The sequence below is a fragment of the Triturus cristatus genome, chromosome 4_1 (assembly GCF_964204655.1).
Source record: "Triturus cristatus chromosome 4_1, aTriCri1.1, whole genome shotgun sequence".
NCBI lineage: Eukaryota > Metazoa > Chordata > Amphibia > Caudata > Salamandridae > Triturus > Triturus cristatus.
This window is the reverse complement of record NC_140585.1, coordinates 233,013,962-233,031,186: the sequence shown is the minus strand read 5'-3', so window position 1 is coordinate 233,031,186 and position 17,225 is coordinate 233,013,962. Positions and strand designations below refer to the sequence as shown.

The 17,225-nt window shown below is 50.2% G+C and overlaps 1 protein-coding gene across 1 annotated transcript in view; it reads right to left on the bottom strand.

The window, feature by feature from the left end:
- LOC146854174 (aldo-keto reductase family 1 member B1-like) overlaps positions 1-17,225 on the bottom strand; it is a 280,183-nt gene that overhangs the window by 59,931 nt on the left and 203,027 nt on the right. Inside the window, exon 8 of the mRNA XM_085651946.1 lies at positions 3,072-3,155. Within this exon, the coding sequence (XP_085508072.1) occupies positions 3,072-3,155 (84 nt within the window). The remainder of the gene's footprint in view (positions 1-3,071; positions 3,156-17,225) is intronic.

The window sequence follows — 17,225 nt, the reverse complement described above, 5'->3', positions numbered from 1 at the left end:
GCAAACAAGCATTGGTAAATCTATTAGGTTTCACCTTTCTAATTAATAATAAGCTGTTTTTTGTTGTAAGTTGTAGCTTGCTGAGTAGTTGTATAATATAAGTTCCAGAAAGGCAGTTAAAGAGTTATGACTTGTTTATGAACAAAAGGGCAATGCATTGTGCTGTGACTAGTAGTATAGTGCTGGTAAGTAATAGCAATTAAAAAAAAAAATTAAATGAAAGAGGGAAATAATAGAATGAATTGACACAATAGCAATCTTATGTGTTTAGAGAAGTTATGACAACTCTTGGGCCCGGTGACACAGCACCTGCTGCACCATTCAAATCATGCCCCTGGTTCCTGCAAGATAACTGCATTTGTGACTACCTGTTAAGCACTAAAATATAGCAATATTTGGTGTTTAGGGGAGTTATGACAACTTTTGGCCCTGGTGTCACTGAACCTGCTGCACCACTCAAATCATGACCCTATTGCCTGTAAGGTAATTGTACTTGTGACTGCCTGTTTAGTAGTAAAATATTACAATATTTGGTGTTTAGAGGGGTTCCTAGAACTTTGGGCCTGGTGTCACTGCATCTGCAACAACATTGAAATCATGACCCTAGTGCCTGCAAGGACTGCATGCATGACTGCTTGTTTAGTAGTTAAATACAGCAATATTTGATGTTTAGCAGAGCTTTGACAACTTTTTGCCCCGGGATCACTGCACCTGCAGCACAATTGAAATCATGGCCCTAGAGCCCCTACTAGATAACTGCACTTGAAACTGCCTGTTTAGTAGTAGAATTTAGCAATATTCTGCATTCAGTGGGGTCCCTAAAGCTCTTGGCCTTGGTGCCACTGCACCTGCTGCACCATTCAAATCAAGCTCCTTGTAACTGCAACATAACTGCAATTGTGTCTGCCTGTATAGTCATAAAAAGAGCAATATTAGGTGTTTCGAAGAGTTCTGACAACTTTTTGGCCTGGTTCCACTACACCTGCTGCACCATTTAAACAATGATCCTGTTGTCTGCAAGGTAAGCGTACTTGTGAGTGCCTGTTTAGTTTTACATTTTAGCAATAATTTGGATTTAGTGGGGTCCCGAGAGCTTTTGGCCCCATTGCCACTGCTGCACCATTCAAATCAAGTCCCTTTTAACTGCAAGGTAACGGCAATTGCGACTGCCTGTTCAGTAGTCAAATATAGCAATATTATGTGTTTAGAGGAGTTCTGACAACGTTTGGGCCTGGTGCTATTGCACCTGCTGTAGCATTCAAATCATGACCCTGTTGTCTGCAAGATAACTGCACTCGTGGCTTCCTGTTCAGTAGTAAAATCAGTGGCGGACACCACATACAAAAGTGGTAGGCGGGTGGAGGGGGTGCAGGGAGAGCACAGGAGTGACAGCGCAGGGGCGTTAATAATGATTAAAGTATAAAAATAAAAGGCGTATCTGAAGCTGAGGGCCTCCTTCTACTTTGTTGCCCCAGCAGGCACTGGAGCAACATCAGACTCCCTGTGCAATCCCCACGCTGCTCTCAATGTATGAGCAGGCTGCTTTGACGCTTCGCTTAGGACAGGGAGTCTGTGCTGTTTCTCCAATACAGCTGTGTTGGAGAAACCAAAGGGCACATGTGTGTTTGGCCAGCATGAGACATGCGGTCAAACACATATGCGCACTTACAGCAGAGGAACTAGTCCTCCTCGCCCCTCCCATGGTCCCGACCCCACCCTTTCCTAGAGCGCTGGCTCAGAGCCAGCAGCTGAAAAGTGAAACGATATTAAAATATTGTTTTATTTTTCAGCTGTTGGCTCTGAGTCAGTGGGGCGATGCTCCTCCGCCATTGTGGAGCAGCCACCCCTGAGTAACATATAGCATAGCTCTTGTATAGTAACTTTATTTTTAACTTGCATTGTTTAACCCAACATTTAGAATTTGACCATAATGACAAATAGATGAAGTTGAAAAACTCAAACCCATAATGCCTACAAAGTGCAAAGAAAGGTGCTGAGGCATGAATGCCGCAAACGTTCTCAGGCTAAAGCATCTGCTTTACACCACTGAGTAATAAAAAACAAGCTTTTCAGCTATTGTTAGAAGTTGTCTGCCTTTTCTGTGGAAAAGAATCTAATTGTGACATGAATGGGGCTTAAGTAGTGTGAACAGCTTTAGTAGAAGTATCGATAAATGAGTGAATCCAGGGGAAGCTAACAAAACAAAAAGGTTCCGTCCAAAATTGAATGAACACAGTTAATCGGACCGGGAACTAACAAGAGTCTTCTTTTAAGACATATTAAATACAAGAGATTTCACAAGCACAGCGCAATCAATGTGCAGGCGAAACCTAAAAACGTACCACTGCAGATACATGGACCAGTTGCATAGGGAGATGCAGAAAGGCTGAGTTCTGACTGCTGAATCGATGACAGCATAAGTTATGTGTGGAAACTGTCCATGGCTCAGCATCATAACCCTTAGGAAAACAGTCAGCTATATAATGAGAAGGCTAATAACATTTGGAACATTTTTGGGCAGGGAATAACCTAATGTTTGATGAAAATATGATTAGGGCTTTTCTGACATTTGCCCTTATTTGCATAATGGCTGCAGAGTTGTTCATAATAGCCATCATCATTCTGATTCATATGATCTGTAGTTGAGTTATACATTACAAATACTTTCACATAGTAAAATACCAATTATTGTGTATGTTTACTAATTTCAGGATACAGGGGCATGGCTCCATTTGTGATCATCTGCAGATAAGAGAATCTCTGACAACTTTGCCTGTCTCTCAACACCCACTCTTTAATGGGGCATAATTCGCTGGAGGCAGGAATGAGAGACACCTGCCAGTCCTCCTTTGCCCTAAAAAAGGCATTTATCCTTTTGGGGCTAAGAGGATAAATAAGGGGACCCCAGTGGTCTTGGGGTGAACATGACAAAAAGCAATAGATCTGATTTAGTACACCTAACTATGCTTTCACTGTCTCTATAAAACACAAGCTCTATTAATCTGACACACACACAGCACATTTCACCCCTGAAACTAGCACAGTGGTACAGCCCAAGTGTTGCACCTCACCTGAAAGTTTTCCTTGATGCGCTCAGGAGTGACTGATTTGGGGATTACAATCAAATTTCTCTGGATTTGGAACCGCACTGACACCTACAATTAAAGAAAAAATACTTTCAAAAAATGTTCCTCTAAAAGCAGCCTCCAAAACTCAGAGGATACATGCCTTCTAGCTCTTGTGTCTGCCCATTCTACAGACATGCAGGGTCGCCACTTGAAAGGAGGTGATGTCACCAATGCTTGTGAGCTGGGGCACACTAGCATAGAACTAAAAAACATCCTGCATAATGATCCCAAATTGATCTACATTGGAAAGGCCTATTTAGGGAAGGAGAGGGCGAGTGTTCAAAAAGAACTAAAAAAATACTTCTTGCTGATGTCACCAAACTCCAAACGTTGGATATCTGTGATGCGCAACGCAGTCCAGTTCATACGAATCGCCATTGTGTGCACCGCATACATCTTTAACATTGCTTCTAATTTAAAGAGATCCAAGGCGCTCTATTTGGATATGAATGAGAGAAAATGCAAACTGGGCCACAAAATTGATGGATACTAACCTGCGCTTCTCACCTCTGTCTATTTTCTTATTTACTCTCTACACATACATCGAATACTACTGTAAATTGCAATGTAAGAAAATAAATTAATAATTTACTCTTCCTTACTAGTATTGCTAGAAACCTTCTGCAGATGTTCTGTTTGTGGTTAGATAAAAGATCCATTCCAAACTCAATACTTCTCAGTGGGTTCAATGATATTTGTAAACATTATACACACAGTCACCCTCTCTTTCGCTCTAATTCTCTCCTCATTTTCTTTTCATTTCCCCCTCGCTCATGCTCTTTCCACGCTCTCTCATTCACAATCTTTCTTTAAAACAATTGACTGTTCTAGTTTTCTTGCATTTCCAGCTGGTGTTGAATGCGTCTTCCTTTTGCCTGGTACCTGCTTACAGGGGCACTTGCCAGTCGTTCTGCTTTTAGAGACCAAGAGGTTCAGGGCAGCACCGACCAATGCCCTTTTAACGCATATGTGTCTAAAACCTTCTACAGGCAGCACTCTGTGAGCCAACACTGGCCACATCATGTCAAGTGTTCCATAGTATAGGCTAGCACATACAATTCTTTTAGATAACAATATAACAACCTGCTGGTGGGCTAGGCTGGTATTCCGGCTTTAAGTAGCTGGTGGGTTTCGGTTTTTGCAAACATAATCATGGTGCCCGCTGCCGCTAGCGTTGTGTTAATTTATGAAGGCACGTCATGGCCTGAAATGTCCATACCTTTAGTCAGAGAGGGTTGAGGCGCTGGACCTTTGTCTTTCTTCAGAGCAGCTGTTCCCACAGCAGACTGGAGTGGCAAACTGCCCATCACAATAAAAGTCTCCTCCTTGGATATTTTGTATTTGACATTTGGACGGCTCAGAAGGAGGTCGATTCCACCTCCGCAGGGACTATGAGCCAGGATTCCAGGCCAAACAGAGGTCCTTGCTTACTAAGAATTTGTAAACCTCAAGTAGACCTGCTGTGGGAGATTTAGGAAGAAGGCGTCCTGGAGCTTCTATTACATTGGTCATCAACCAATTACCTTTTCAGGTGTATTTACGTATGCGGTATTTCTATGGAGCGACACTAGCCAAAAGGCAGTGAAGATCTCCACAGGGTCGTAGATGGACCCTTGTACATGGATGTAAAGTTTCATCCTCACTGCCTGTTAGAAATGGGATTTCTGGTTGGCTAGGGCTTGCGCCAAAGCCAGGCAGAAACCACCACTCTAGTCGGGGCTGGGGAGTTACACGCCAAAGATAACCCCTGCTCACCCCCTTGGTAGCTTGGCACGAGCAGTCAGGCTTATCTCTGAGGCAAGGTGTAAAGCGTTTGCGCGCGCACCCAGCAACAACACCCAAGGCCCACCACAAAAGAAACTCCACACAAGGTATTATATAAAAATAGCCTTTGTATTATAGCAAAACACATTAGATAATAAATACACATTTTACAATGCGCCACTGGCCTGATTTTACAGGGGAGTTATTTACAAGGGACAGGGCCTCATGGACCACTGTTAGGAATAAGCACTTGTTAGAACTAGCACGTTGTAGAATTAGCACTTTGTAGGAATAATACTCTAGGACATAGCACATACAATCACTGTAGCACCAATTAGAAGATATAGCGCACAACCAGTACCCACTGGTAACAGGTAAGTACCACCTACGCAACCCTAACCACCTTAGGAAAATATCGCGCAGGGAAACATGAACACACTAGCATAATTAATACTAGTAAAACAATCTCCAATGCATAAACACAGTTTAGGAAGGAAAATATCATAAAGACATTGTGCAGGCGCAAAAGTACATATATAAAAATCGCCAGGTACCCTAGGGGAGGGCACAACCCAGCAGAAACTGTCCCCAGACCAACTGGCCTCTCAGGGGTGCAGAAATGGCCAATATCCAGTAATGTCAGGGCGTGACTGCGCAGGCTGCGCAAGCCAGGCGCACAATGTACAACCTAAACGTTGCAGCTGCCCACTAAGTGCTGGGCAGCTGGAGAAAATGAGCGTGGGCACTACTGTGCCTTTGTGAGCCCTCTCTGGGCCACGACAATGGGGCCGCCTCGTGGGCTCAAAACAAACAAATGCGCCGTCGTTGGAGCCTTTCAGGGCTCTATAAAATTTTGCCCCCGATGTTGGAGCGACCTCGCGCTCTAGAACAAATATGACCCCGTCGGTCGGAGTCCCTCTGGACTCTTGAACAATGTGCCTCGTGGGAGCCTTTGGGGCTCTAAAACTAATATGGCCCCAGAAGCGTGGGAGTCCCGCTCGGGGGACTCAGCAACATAAAATTCCCCGGGAAGAACTTGCCCCCTCGGTGCAGCAGCCCGCAACTGCAGCGCTGCCGTGAAGAAGTTGGCAGGGTATGCTCAGACGTGAGTCCCTTGCTCACTTGCCACTGGATTCAAGCAAGCCTGGCTGAAGACGGCTGAAATGCCAGAAACCGGTCCCAGGAAGCTTGTTTCCGGTCCAGGGAAGGCATGGCTTGGCAGTTCGGGCTGGACTGTTACCATGAGGCACAGGGTCAGACTGATTTGCATATGGCCATGTCTGAACTGGGGTGGCAGAGTGGGCTAAAGAACGGTGATGGATCAAACCCAGATCTGTTGACTGGGTGTGAGTGTTTGATTGGTTCTGATGCTCCGTCCATCACCACCCCCTTTTGTACCGCTTTGTTCGCCATAAGTTGGCAGGGTATGCTCAGACGTGAGTCCCTTGCTCACTTTGCCACTGGATTCAAGCAAGCCTGGCTGAAGACGGCTGAAATGCCAGAAACCGGTCCTAGGAAGCTTGTTTCCGGTCCAGGGAAGGCATGGCTTGGCAGTTCGGGCTGGACTGTTCCCATGAGGCACAGGGTCAGACTGATTTGCATATGGCCATGTCTGAACTGGGGTGGCAGAGTGGGCTAAAGAACGGTGATGGATCAAACCCAGATCTGTTGACTGGGTGTGAGTGTTTGATTGGTTCTGATGCTCCGTCCATCACCACCCCCTTTTGTACCGCTTTGTTCGCCATAAGTTGGCAGGGTATGCTCAGACGTGAGTCCCTTGCTCACTTTGCCACTGGATTCAAGCAAGCCTGGCTGAAGACGGCTGAAATGCCAGAAACCGGTCCTAGGAAGCTTGTTTCCGGTCCAGGGAAGGCATGGCTTGGCAGTTCGGGCTGGAGTGTTCCCATGAGGCACAGGGTCAGACTGATTTGCATATGGCCATGTCTGAACTGGGGTGGCAGAGTGGGCTAAAGAACGGTGATGGATCAAACCCAGATCTGTTGACTGGGTGTGAGTGTTTGATTGGTTCTGATGCTCCTGCCATCACCACCCCCTTTTGTACCGCTTTGTTCGCCATAAGTTGGCAGGGTATGCTCAGACGTGAGTCCCTTGCTCACTTTGCCACTGGATTCAAGCAAGCCTGGCTGAAGACGGCTGAAATGCCAGAAACCGGTCCTAGGAAGCTTGGTTCCGGTCCAGGGAAGGCATGGCTTGGCAGTTCGGGCTGGACTGTTCCCATGAGGCACAGGGTCAGACTGATTTGCATATGGCCATGTCTGAACTGGGGTGGCAGAGTGGGCTAAAGAACGGTGATGGATCAAACCCAGATCTGTTGACTGGGTGTGAGTGTTTGATTGGTTCTGATGCTCCGTCCATCACCACCCCCTTTTGTACCACTTTGTTCGCCATTAGTTGGCAGGGTATGCTCAGACGTGAGTCCCTTGCTCACTTTGCCACTGGATTCAAGCAAGCCTGGCTGAAGACGGCTGAAATGCCAGAAACCGGTCCTAGGAAGCTTGTTTCCGGTCCAGGGAAGGCATGGCTTGGCAGTTCGGGCTGGACTGCTCCCATGAGGCACAGGGTCAGACTGATTTGCATATGGCCATGTCTGAACTGGGGTGGCAGAGTGGGCTAAAGAACGTGATGGATCAAACCCAGATCTGTTGACTGGGTGTGAGTGTTTGATTGGTTCTGATGCTCCGTCCATCACCATCCCCTTTTGTACCGCTTTGTTCGCCATAAGTTGGCAGGGTATGCTCAGACGTGAGTCCCTTGCTCACTTTGCCACTGGATTCAAGCAAGCCTGGCTGAAGACGGCTGAAATGCCAGAAACCGGTCCTAGGAAGCTTGTTTCCGGTCCAGGGAAGGCATGGCTTGGCAGTTCGGGCTGGACTGTTCCCATGAGGCACAGGGTCAGACTGATTTGCATATGGCCATGTCTGAACTGGAGTGGCAGAGTGGGCTAAAGAACGGTGATGGATCAAACCCAGATCTGTTGACTGGGTGTGAGTGTTTGATTGGTTCTGATGCTCCGTCCATCACCACCCTCTTTTGTACCGTTTTGTTCGCCATAAGTTGGCAGGGTATGCTCAGACGTGAGTCCCTTGCTCACTTTGCCACTGGATTCAAGCAAGCCTGGCTGAAGAAGGCTGAAATGCCAGAAACCGGTCCTAGGAAGCTTGTTTCCGGTCCAGGGAAGGCATGGCTTGGCAGTTCGGGCTGGACTGTTCCCATGAGGCACAGGGTCAGACTGATTTGCATATGGCCATGTCTGAACTGGGGTGGCAGAGTGGGCTAAAGAACGGTGATGGATCAAACCCAGATCTGTTGACTGGGTGTGAGTGTTTGATTGGTTCTGATGCTCCGTCCATCACCACCCCCTTTTGTACCGCTTTGTTCGCCATAAGTTGGCAGGGTATGCTCAGACGCGAGTCCCTTGCTCACTTTGCCACTGGATTCAAGCAAGCCTGGCTGAAGACGGCTGAAATGCCAGAAACCGGTCCTAGGAAGCTTGTTTCCGGTCCAGGGAAGGCATGGCTTGGCAGTTCGGGCTGGACTGTTCCCATGAGGCACAGGGTCAGACTGATTTGCATATGGCCATGTCTGAACTGGGGTGGCAGAGTGGGCTAAAGAACGGTGATGGATCAAACCCAGATCTGTTGACTGGGTGTGAGTGTTTGATTGGTTCTGATGCTCCGTCCATCACCACCCCCTTTTGTACCGCTTTGTTCGCCATAAGTTGGCAGGGTATGCTCAGACGTGAGTCCCTTGCTCACTTTGCCACTGGATTCAAGCAAGCCTGGCTGAAGACGGCTGAAATGCCAGAAACCGGTCCTAGGAAGCTTGTTACCGGTCCAGGGAAGGCATGGCTTGGCAGTTCGGGCTGGACTGTTCCCATGAGGCACAGGGTCAGACTGATTTGCATATGGCCATGTCTGAACTGGGGTGGCAGAGTGGGCTAAAGAACGTGATGGATCAAACCCAGATCTGTTGACTGGGTGTGAGTGTTTGATTGGTTCTGATGCTCCGTCCATCACCACCCCCTTTTGTACCGCTTTGTTCGCCATAAGTTGGCAGGGTATGCTCAGACGTGAGTCCCTTGCTCACTTTGCCACTGGATTCAAGCAAGCCTGGCTGAAGACGGCTGAAATGCCAGAAACCGGTCCTAGGAAGCTTGTTTCCGGTCCAGGGAAGGCATGGCTTGGCAGTTCGGGCTGGACTGTTCCCATGAGGCACAGGGTCAGACTGATTTGCATATGGCCATGTCTGAACTGGGGTGGCAGAGTGGGCTAAAGAACGGTGATGGATCAAACCCAGATCTGTTGACTGGGTGTGAGTGTTTGATTGGTTCTGATGCTCCGTCCATCACCACCCCCTTTTGTACCGCTTTGTTCACCATAAGTTGGCAGGGTATGCTCAGACGTGAGTCCCTTGCTCACTTTGCCACTGGATTCAAGCAAGCCTGGCTGAAGACGGCTGAAATGCCAGAAACCGGTCCTAGGAAGCTTGTTTCCGGTCCAGGGAAGGCATGGCTTGGCAGTTCGGGCTGGACTGTTCCCATGAGGCACAGGGTCCGACTGATTTGCATATGGCCATGTCTGAACTGGGGTGGCAGAGTGGGCTAAAGAACGGTGATGGATCAAACCCAGATCTGTTGACTGGGTGTGAGTGTTTGATTGGTTCTGATGCTCCGTCCATCACCACCCCCTTTTTTACCGCTTTGTTCGCCATAAGTTGGCAGGGTATGCTCAGACGTGAGTCCCTTGCTCACTTTGCCACTGGATTCAAGCAAGCCTGGCTGAAGACGGCTGAAATGCCAGAAACCGGTCCTAGGAAGCTTGTTTCTGGTCCAGGGAAGGCATGGCTTGGCAGTTCGGGCTGGAGTGTTCCCATGAGGCACAGGGTCAGACTGATTTGCATATGGCCATGTCTGAACTGGGGTGGCAGAGTGGGCGAAAGAAAGGTGATGGATCAAACCCAGATCTGTTGACTGGGTGTGAGTGTTTGATTGGTTCTGATGCTCCTGCCATCACCACCCCTTTTTGTACCGCTTTGTTCGCCATAAGTTGGCAGGGTATGCTCAGACGTGAGTCCCTTGCTCACTTTGCCACTGGATTCAAGCAAGCCTGGCTGAAGACGGCTGAAATGCCAGAAACCGGTCCTAGGAAGCTTGGTTCCGGTCCAGGGAAGGCATGGCTTGGCAGTTCGGGCTGGACTGTTCCCATGAGGCACAGGGTCAGACTGATTTGCATATGGCCATGTCTGAACTGGGGTGGCAGAGTGGGCTAAAGAACGGTGATGGATCAAACCCAGATCTGTTGACTGGGTGTGAGTGTTTGATTGGTTCTGATGCTCCGTCCATCACCACCCCCTTTTGTACCGCTTTGTTCGCCATTAGTTGGCAGGGTATGCTCAGACGTGAGTCCCTTGCTCACTTTGCCACTGGATTCAAGCAAGCCTGGCTGAAGACGGCTGAAATGCCAGAAACCGGTCCTAGGAAGCTTGTTTCCGGTCCAGGGAAGGCATGGCTTGGCAGTTCGGGCTGGACTGCTCCCATGAGGCACAGGGTCAGACTGATTTGCATATGGCCATGTCTGAACTGGGGTGGCAGAGTGGGCTAAAGAACGTGATGGATCAAACCCAGATCTGTTGACTGGGTGTGAGTGTTTGATTGGTTCTGATGCTCCGTCCATCACCATCCCCTTTTGTACCGCTTTGTTCGCCATAAGTTGGCAGGGTATGCTCAGACGTGAGTCCCTTGCTCACTTTGCCACTGGATTCAAGCAAGCCTGGCTGAAGACGGCTGAAATGCCAGAAACCGGTCCTAGGAAGCTTGTTTCCGGTCCAGGGCAGGCATGGCTTGGCAGTTCGGGCTGGACTGTTCCCATGAGGCACAGGGTCAGACTGATTTGCATATGGCCATGTCTGAACTGGGGTGGCAGAGTGGGCTAAAGAACGGTGATGGATCAAACCCAGATCTGTTGACTGGGTGTGAGTGTTTGATTGGTTCTGATGCTCCGTCCATCACCACCCTCTTTTGTACCGTTTTGTTCGCCATAAGTTGGCAGGGTATGCTCAGACGCGAGTCCCTTGCTCACTTTGCCACTGGATTCAAGCAAGCCTGGCTGAAGACGGCTGAAATGCCAGAAACCGGTCCTAGGAAGCTTGTTTCCGGTCCAGGGAAGGCATGGCTTGGCAGTTCGGGCTGGACTGTTCCCATGAGGCACAGGGTCAGACTGATTTGCATATGGCCATGTCTGAACTGGGGTGGCAGAGTGGGCTAAAGAACGGTGATGGATCAAACCCAGATCTGTTGACTGGGTGTGAGTGTTTGATTGGTTCTGATGCTCCGTCCATCACCACCCCCTTTTGTACCGCTTTGTTCGCCATAAGTTGGCAGGGTATGCTCAGACGTGAGTCCCTTGCTCACTTTGCCACTGGATTCAAGCAAGCCTGGCTGAAGACGGCTGAAATGCCAGAAACCGGTCCTAGGAAGCTTGTTACCGGTCCAGGGAAGGCATGGCTTGGCAGTTCGGGCTGGACTGTTCCCATGAGGCACAGGGTCAGACTGATTTGCATATGGCCATGTCTGAACTGGGGTGGCAGAGTGGGCTAAAGAACGTGATGGATCAAACCCAGATCTGTTGACTGGGTGTGAGTGTTTGATTGGTTCTGATGCTCCGTCCATCACCACCCCCTTTTGTACCGCTTTGTTCGCCATAAGTTGGCAGGGTATGCTCAGACGTGAGTCCCTTGCTCACTTTGCCACTGGATTCAAGCAAGCCTGGCTGAAGACGGCTGAAATGCCAGAAACCGGTCCTAGGAAGCTTGTTTCCGGTCCAGGGAAGGCATGGCTTGGCAGTTCGGGCTGGACTGTTCCCATGAGGCACAGGGTCAGACTGATTTGCATATGGCCATGTCTGAACTGGGGTGGCAGAGTGGGCTAAAGAACGGTGATGGATCAAACCCAGATCTGTTGACTGGGTGTGAGTGTTTGATTGGTTCTGATGCTCCGTCCATCACCACCCCCTTTTGTACCGCTTTGTTCACCATAAGTTGGCAGGGTATGCTCAGACGTGAGTCCCTTGCTCACTTTGCCACTGGATTCAAGCAAGCCTGGCTGAAGACGGCTGAAATGCCAGAAACCGGTCCTAGGAAGCTTGTTTCCGGTCCAGGGAAGGCATGGCTCGGCAGTTCGGGCTGGACTGTTCCCATGAGGCACAGGGTCCGACTGATTTGCATATGGCCATGTCTGAACTGGGGTGGCAGAGTGGGCTAAAGAACGGTGATGGATCAAACCCAGATCTGTTGACTGGGTGTGAGTGTTTGATTGGTTCTGATGCTCCGTCCATCACCACCCCCTTTTGTACCGCTTTGTTCGCCATAAGTTGGCAGGGTATGCTCAGACGTGAGTCCCTTGCTCACTTTGCCACTGGATTCAAGCAAGCCTGGCTGAAGACGGCTGAAATGCCAGAAACCGGTCCTAGGAAGCTTGTTTCCGGTCCAGGGAAGGCATGGCTTGGCAGTTCGGGCTGGAGTGTTCCCATGAGGCACAGGGTCAGACTGATTTGCATATGGCCATGTCTGAACTGGGGTGGCAGAGTGGGCTAAAGAACGGTGATGGATCAAACCCAGATCTGTTGACTGGGTGTGAGTGTTTGATTGGTTCTGATGCTCCTGCCATCACCACCCCCTTTTGTACCGCTTTGTTCGCCATAAGTTGGCAGGGTATGCTCAGACGTGAGTCCCTTGCTCACTTTGCCACTGGATTCAAGCAAGCCTGGCTGAAGACGGCTGAAATGCCAGAAACCGGTCCTAGGAAGCTTGGTTCCGGTCCAGGGAAGGCATGGCTTGGCAGTTCGGGCTGGACTGCTCCCATGAGGCACAGGGTCAGACTGATTTGCATATGGCCATGTCTGAACTGGGGTGGCAGAGTGGGCTAAAGAACGTGATGGATCAAACCCAGATCTGTTGACTGGGTGTGAGTGTTTGATTGGTTCTGATGCTCCGTCCATCACCATCCCCTTTTGTACCGCTTTGTTCGCCATAAATTGGCAGGGTATGCTCAGACGTGAGTCCCTTGCTCACTTTGCCACTGGATTCAAGCAAGCCTGGCTGAAGACGGCTGAAATGCCAGAAACCGGTCCTAGGAAGCTTGTTTCCGGTCCAGGGAAGGCATGGCTTGGCAGTTCGGGCTGGACTGTTCCCATGAGGCACAGGGTCAGACTGATTTGCATATGGCCATGTCTGAACTGGGGTGGCAGAGTGGGCTAAAGAACGGTGATGGATCAAACCCAGATCTGTTGACTGGGTGTGAGTGTTTGATTGGTTCTGATGCTCCGTCCATCACCACCCTCTTTTGTACCGTTTTGTTCGCCATAAGTTGGCAGGGTATGCTCAGACGTGAGTCCCTTGCTCACTTTGCCACTGGATTCAAGCAAGCCTGGCTGAAGAAGGCTGAAATGCCAGAAACCGGTCCTAGGAAGCTTGTTTCCGGTCCAGGGAAGGCATGGCTTGGCAGTTCGGGCTGGACTGTTCCCATGAGGCACAGGGTCAGACTGATTTGCATATGGCCATGTCTGAACTGGGGTGGCAGAGTGGGCTAAAGAACGGTGATGGATCAAACCCAGATCTGTTGACTGGGTGTGAGTGTTTGATTGGTTCTGATGCTCCGTCCATCACCACCCCCTTTTGTACCGCTTTGTTCGCCATAAGTTGGCAGGGTATGCTCAGACGTGAGTCCCTTGCTCACTTTGCCACTGGATTCAAGCAAGCCTGGCTGAAGACGGCTGAAATGCTAGAAACCGGTCCTAGGAAGCTTGTTTCCGGTCCAGGGAAGGCATGGCTTGGCAGTTCGGGCTGGAGTGTTCCCATGAGGCACAGGGTCAGACTGATTTGCATATGGCCATGTCTGAACTGGGGTGGCAGATTGGGCTAAAGAACGGTGATGGATCAAACCCAGATCTGTTGACTGGGTGTGAGTGTTTGATTGGTTCTGATGCTCCTGCCATCACCACCCCCTTTTGTACCGCTTTGTTCGCCATAAGTTTACAGGGTATGCTCAGACGTGAGTCCCTTGCTCACTTTGCCACTGGATTCAAGCAAGCCTGGCTGAAGACGGCTGAAATGCCAGAAACCGGTCCTAGGAAGCTTGGTTCCGGTCCAGGGAAGGCATGGCTTGGCAGTTCGGGCTGGACTGTTCCCATGAGGCACAGGGTCAGACTGATTTGCATATGGCCATGTCTGAACTGGGGTGGCAGAGTGGGCTAAAGAACGGTGATGGATCAAACCCAGATCTGTTGACTGGGTGTGAGTGTTTGATTGGTTCTGATGCTCCGTCCATCACCACCCCCTTTTGTACCGCTTTGTTCGCCATTAGTTGGCAGGGTATGCTCAGACGTGAGTCCCTTGCTCACTTTGCCACTGGATTCAAGCAAGCCTGGCTGAAGACGGCTGAAATGCCAGAAACCGGTCCTAGGAAGCTTGTTTCCGGTCCAGGGAAGGCATGGCTTGGCAGTTCGGGCTGGACTGCTCCCATGAGGCACAGGGTCAGACTGATTTGCATATGGCCATGTCTGAACTGGGGTGGCAGAGTGGGCTAAAGAACGTGATGGATCAAACCCAGATCTGTTGACTGGGTGTGAGTGTTTGATTGGTTCTGATGCTCCGTCCATCACCATCCCCTTTTGTACCGCTTTGTTCGCCATAAGTTGGCAGGGTATGCTCAGACGTGAGTCCCTTGCTCACTTTGCCACTGGATTCAAGCAAGCCTGGCTGAAGACGGCTGAAATGCCAGAAACCGGTCCTAGGAAGCTTGTTTCCGGTCCAGGGAAGGCATGGCTTGGCAGTTCGGGCTGGACTGTTCCCATGAGGCACAGGGTCAGACTGATTTGCATATGGCCATGTCTGAACTGGGGTGGCAGAGTGGGCTAAAGAACGGTGATGGATCAAACCCAGATCTGTTGACTGGGTGTGAGTGTTTGATTGGTTCTGATGCTCCGTCCATCACCACCCTCTTTTGTACCGTTTTGTTCGCCATAAGTTGGCAGGGTATGCTCAGACGTGAGTCCCTTGCTCACTTTGCCACTGGATTCAAGCAAGCCTGGCTGAAGAAGGCTGAAATGCCAGAAACCGGTCCTAGGAAGCTTGTTTCCGGTCCAGGGAAGGCATGGCTTGGCAGTTTGGGCTGGACTGTTCCCATGAGGCACAGGGTCAGACTGATTTGCATATGGCCATGTCTGAACTGGGGTGGCAGAGTGGGCTAAAGAACGGTGATGGATCAAACCCAGATCTGTTGACTGGGTGTGAGTGTTTGATTGGTTCTGATGCTCCGTCCATCACCACCCCCTTTTGTACCGCTTTGTTCGCCATAAGTTGGCAGGGTATGCTCAGACGCGAGTCCCTTGCTCACTTTGCCACTGGATTCAAGCAAGCCTGGCTGAAGACGGCTGAAATGCCAGAAACCGGTCCTAGGAAGCTTGTTTCCGGTCCAGGGAAGGCATGGCTTGGCAGTTCGGGCTGGACTGTTCCCATGAGGCACAGGGTCAGACTGATTTGCATATGGCCATGTCTGAACTGGGGTGGCAGAGTGGGCTAAAGAACGGTGATGGATCAAACCCAGATCTGTTGACTGGGTGTGAGTGTTTGATTGGTTCTGATGCTCCGTCCATCACCACCCCCTTTTGTACCGCTTTGTTCGCCATAAGTTGGCAGGGTATGCTCAGACGTGAGTCCCTTGCTCACTTTGCCACTGGATTCAAGCAAGCCTGGCTGAAGACGGCTGAAATGCCAGAAACCGGTCCTAGGAAGCTTGTTACCGGTCCAGGGAAGGCATGGCTTGGCAGTTCGGGCTGGACTGTTCCCATGAGGCACAGGGTCAGACTGATTTGCATATGGCCATGTCTGAACTGGGGTGGCAGAGTGGGCTAAAGAACGTGATGGATCAAACCCAGATCTGTTGACTGGGTGTGAGTGTTTGATTGGTTCTGATGCTCCGTCCATCACCACCCCCTTTTGTACCGCTTTGTTCGCCATAAGTTGGCAGGGTATGCTCAGACGTGAGTCCCTTGCTCACTTTGCCACTGGATTCAAGCAAGCCTGGCTGAAGACGGCTGAAATGCCAGAAACCGGTCCTAGGAAGCTTGTTTCCGGTCCAGGGAAGGCATGGCTTGGCAGTTCGGGCTGGACTGTTCCCATGAGGCACAGGGTCAGACTGATTTGCATATGGCCATGTCTGAACTGGGGTGGCAGAGTGGGCTAAAGAACGGTGATGGATCAAACCCAGATCTGTTGACTGGGTGTGAGTGTTTGATTGGTTCTGATGCTCCGTCCATCACCACCCCCTTTTGTACCGCTTTGTTCACCATAAGTTGGCAGGGTATGCTCAGACGTGAGTCCCTTGCTCACTTTGCCACTGGATTCAAGCAAGCCTGGCTGAAGACGGCTGAAATGCCAGAAACCGGTCCTAGGAAGCTTGTTTCCGGTCCAGGGAAGGCATGGCTTGGCAGTTCGGGCTGGACTGTTCCCATGAGGCACAGGGTCCGACTGATTTGCATATGGCCATGTCTGAACTGGGGTGGCAGAGTGGGCTAAAGAACGGTGATGGATCAAACCCAGATCTGTTGACTGGGTGTGAGTGTTTGATTGGTTCTGATGCTCCGTCCATCACCACCCCCTTTTGTACCGCTTTGTTCGCCATAAGTTGGCAGGGTATGCTCAGACGTGAGTCCCTTGCTCACTTTGCCACTGGATTCAAGCAAGCCTGGCTGAAGACGGCTGAAATGCCAGAAACCGGTCCTAGGAAGCTTGTTTCCGGTCCAGGGAAGGCATGGCTTGGCAGGTCGGGCTAGAGTGTTCCCATGAGGCACAGGGTCAGACTGATTTGCATATGGCCATGTCTGAACTGGGGTGGCAGAGTGGGCGAAAGAACGGTGATGGATCAAACCCAGATCTGTTGACTGGGTGTGAGTGTTTGATTGGTTCTGATGCTCCTGCCATCACCACCCCCTTTTGTACCGCTTTGTTCGCCATAAGTTGGCAGGGTATGCTCAGACGTGAGTCCCTTGCTCACTTTGCCACTGGATTCAAGCAAGCCTGGCTGAAGACGGCTGAAATGCCAGAAACCGGTCCTAGGAAGCTTGGTTCCGGTCCAGGGAAGGCATGGCTTGGCAGTTCGGGCTGGACTGTTCCCATGAGGCACAGGGTCAGACTGATTTGCATATGGCCATGTCTGAACTGGGGTGGCAGAGTGGGCTAAAGAACGGTGATGGATCAAACCCAGATCTGTTGACTGGGTGTGAGTGTTTGATTGGTTCTGATGCTCCGTCCATCACC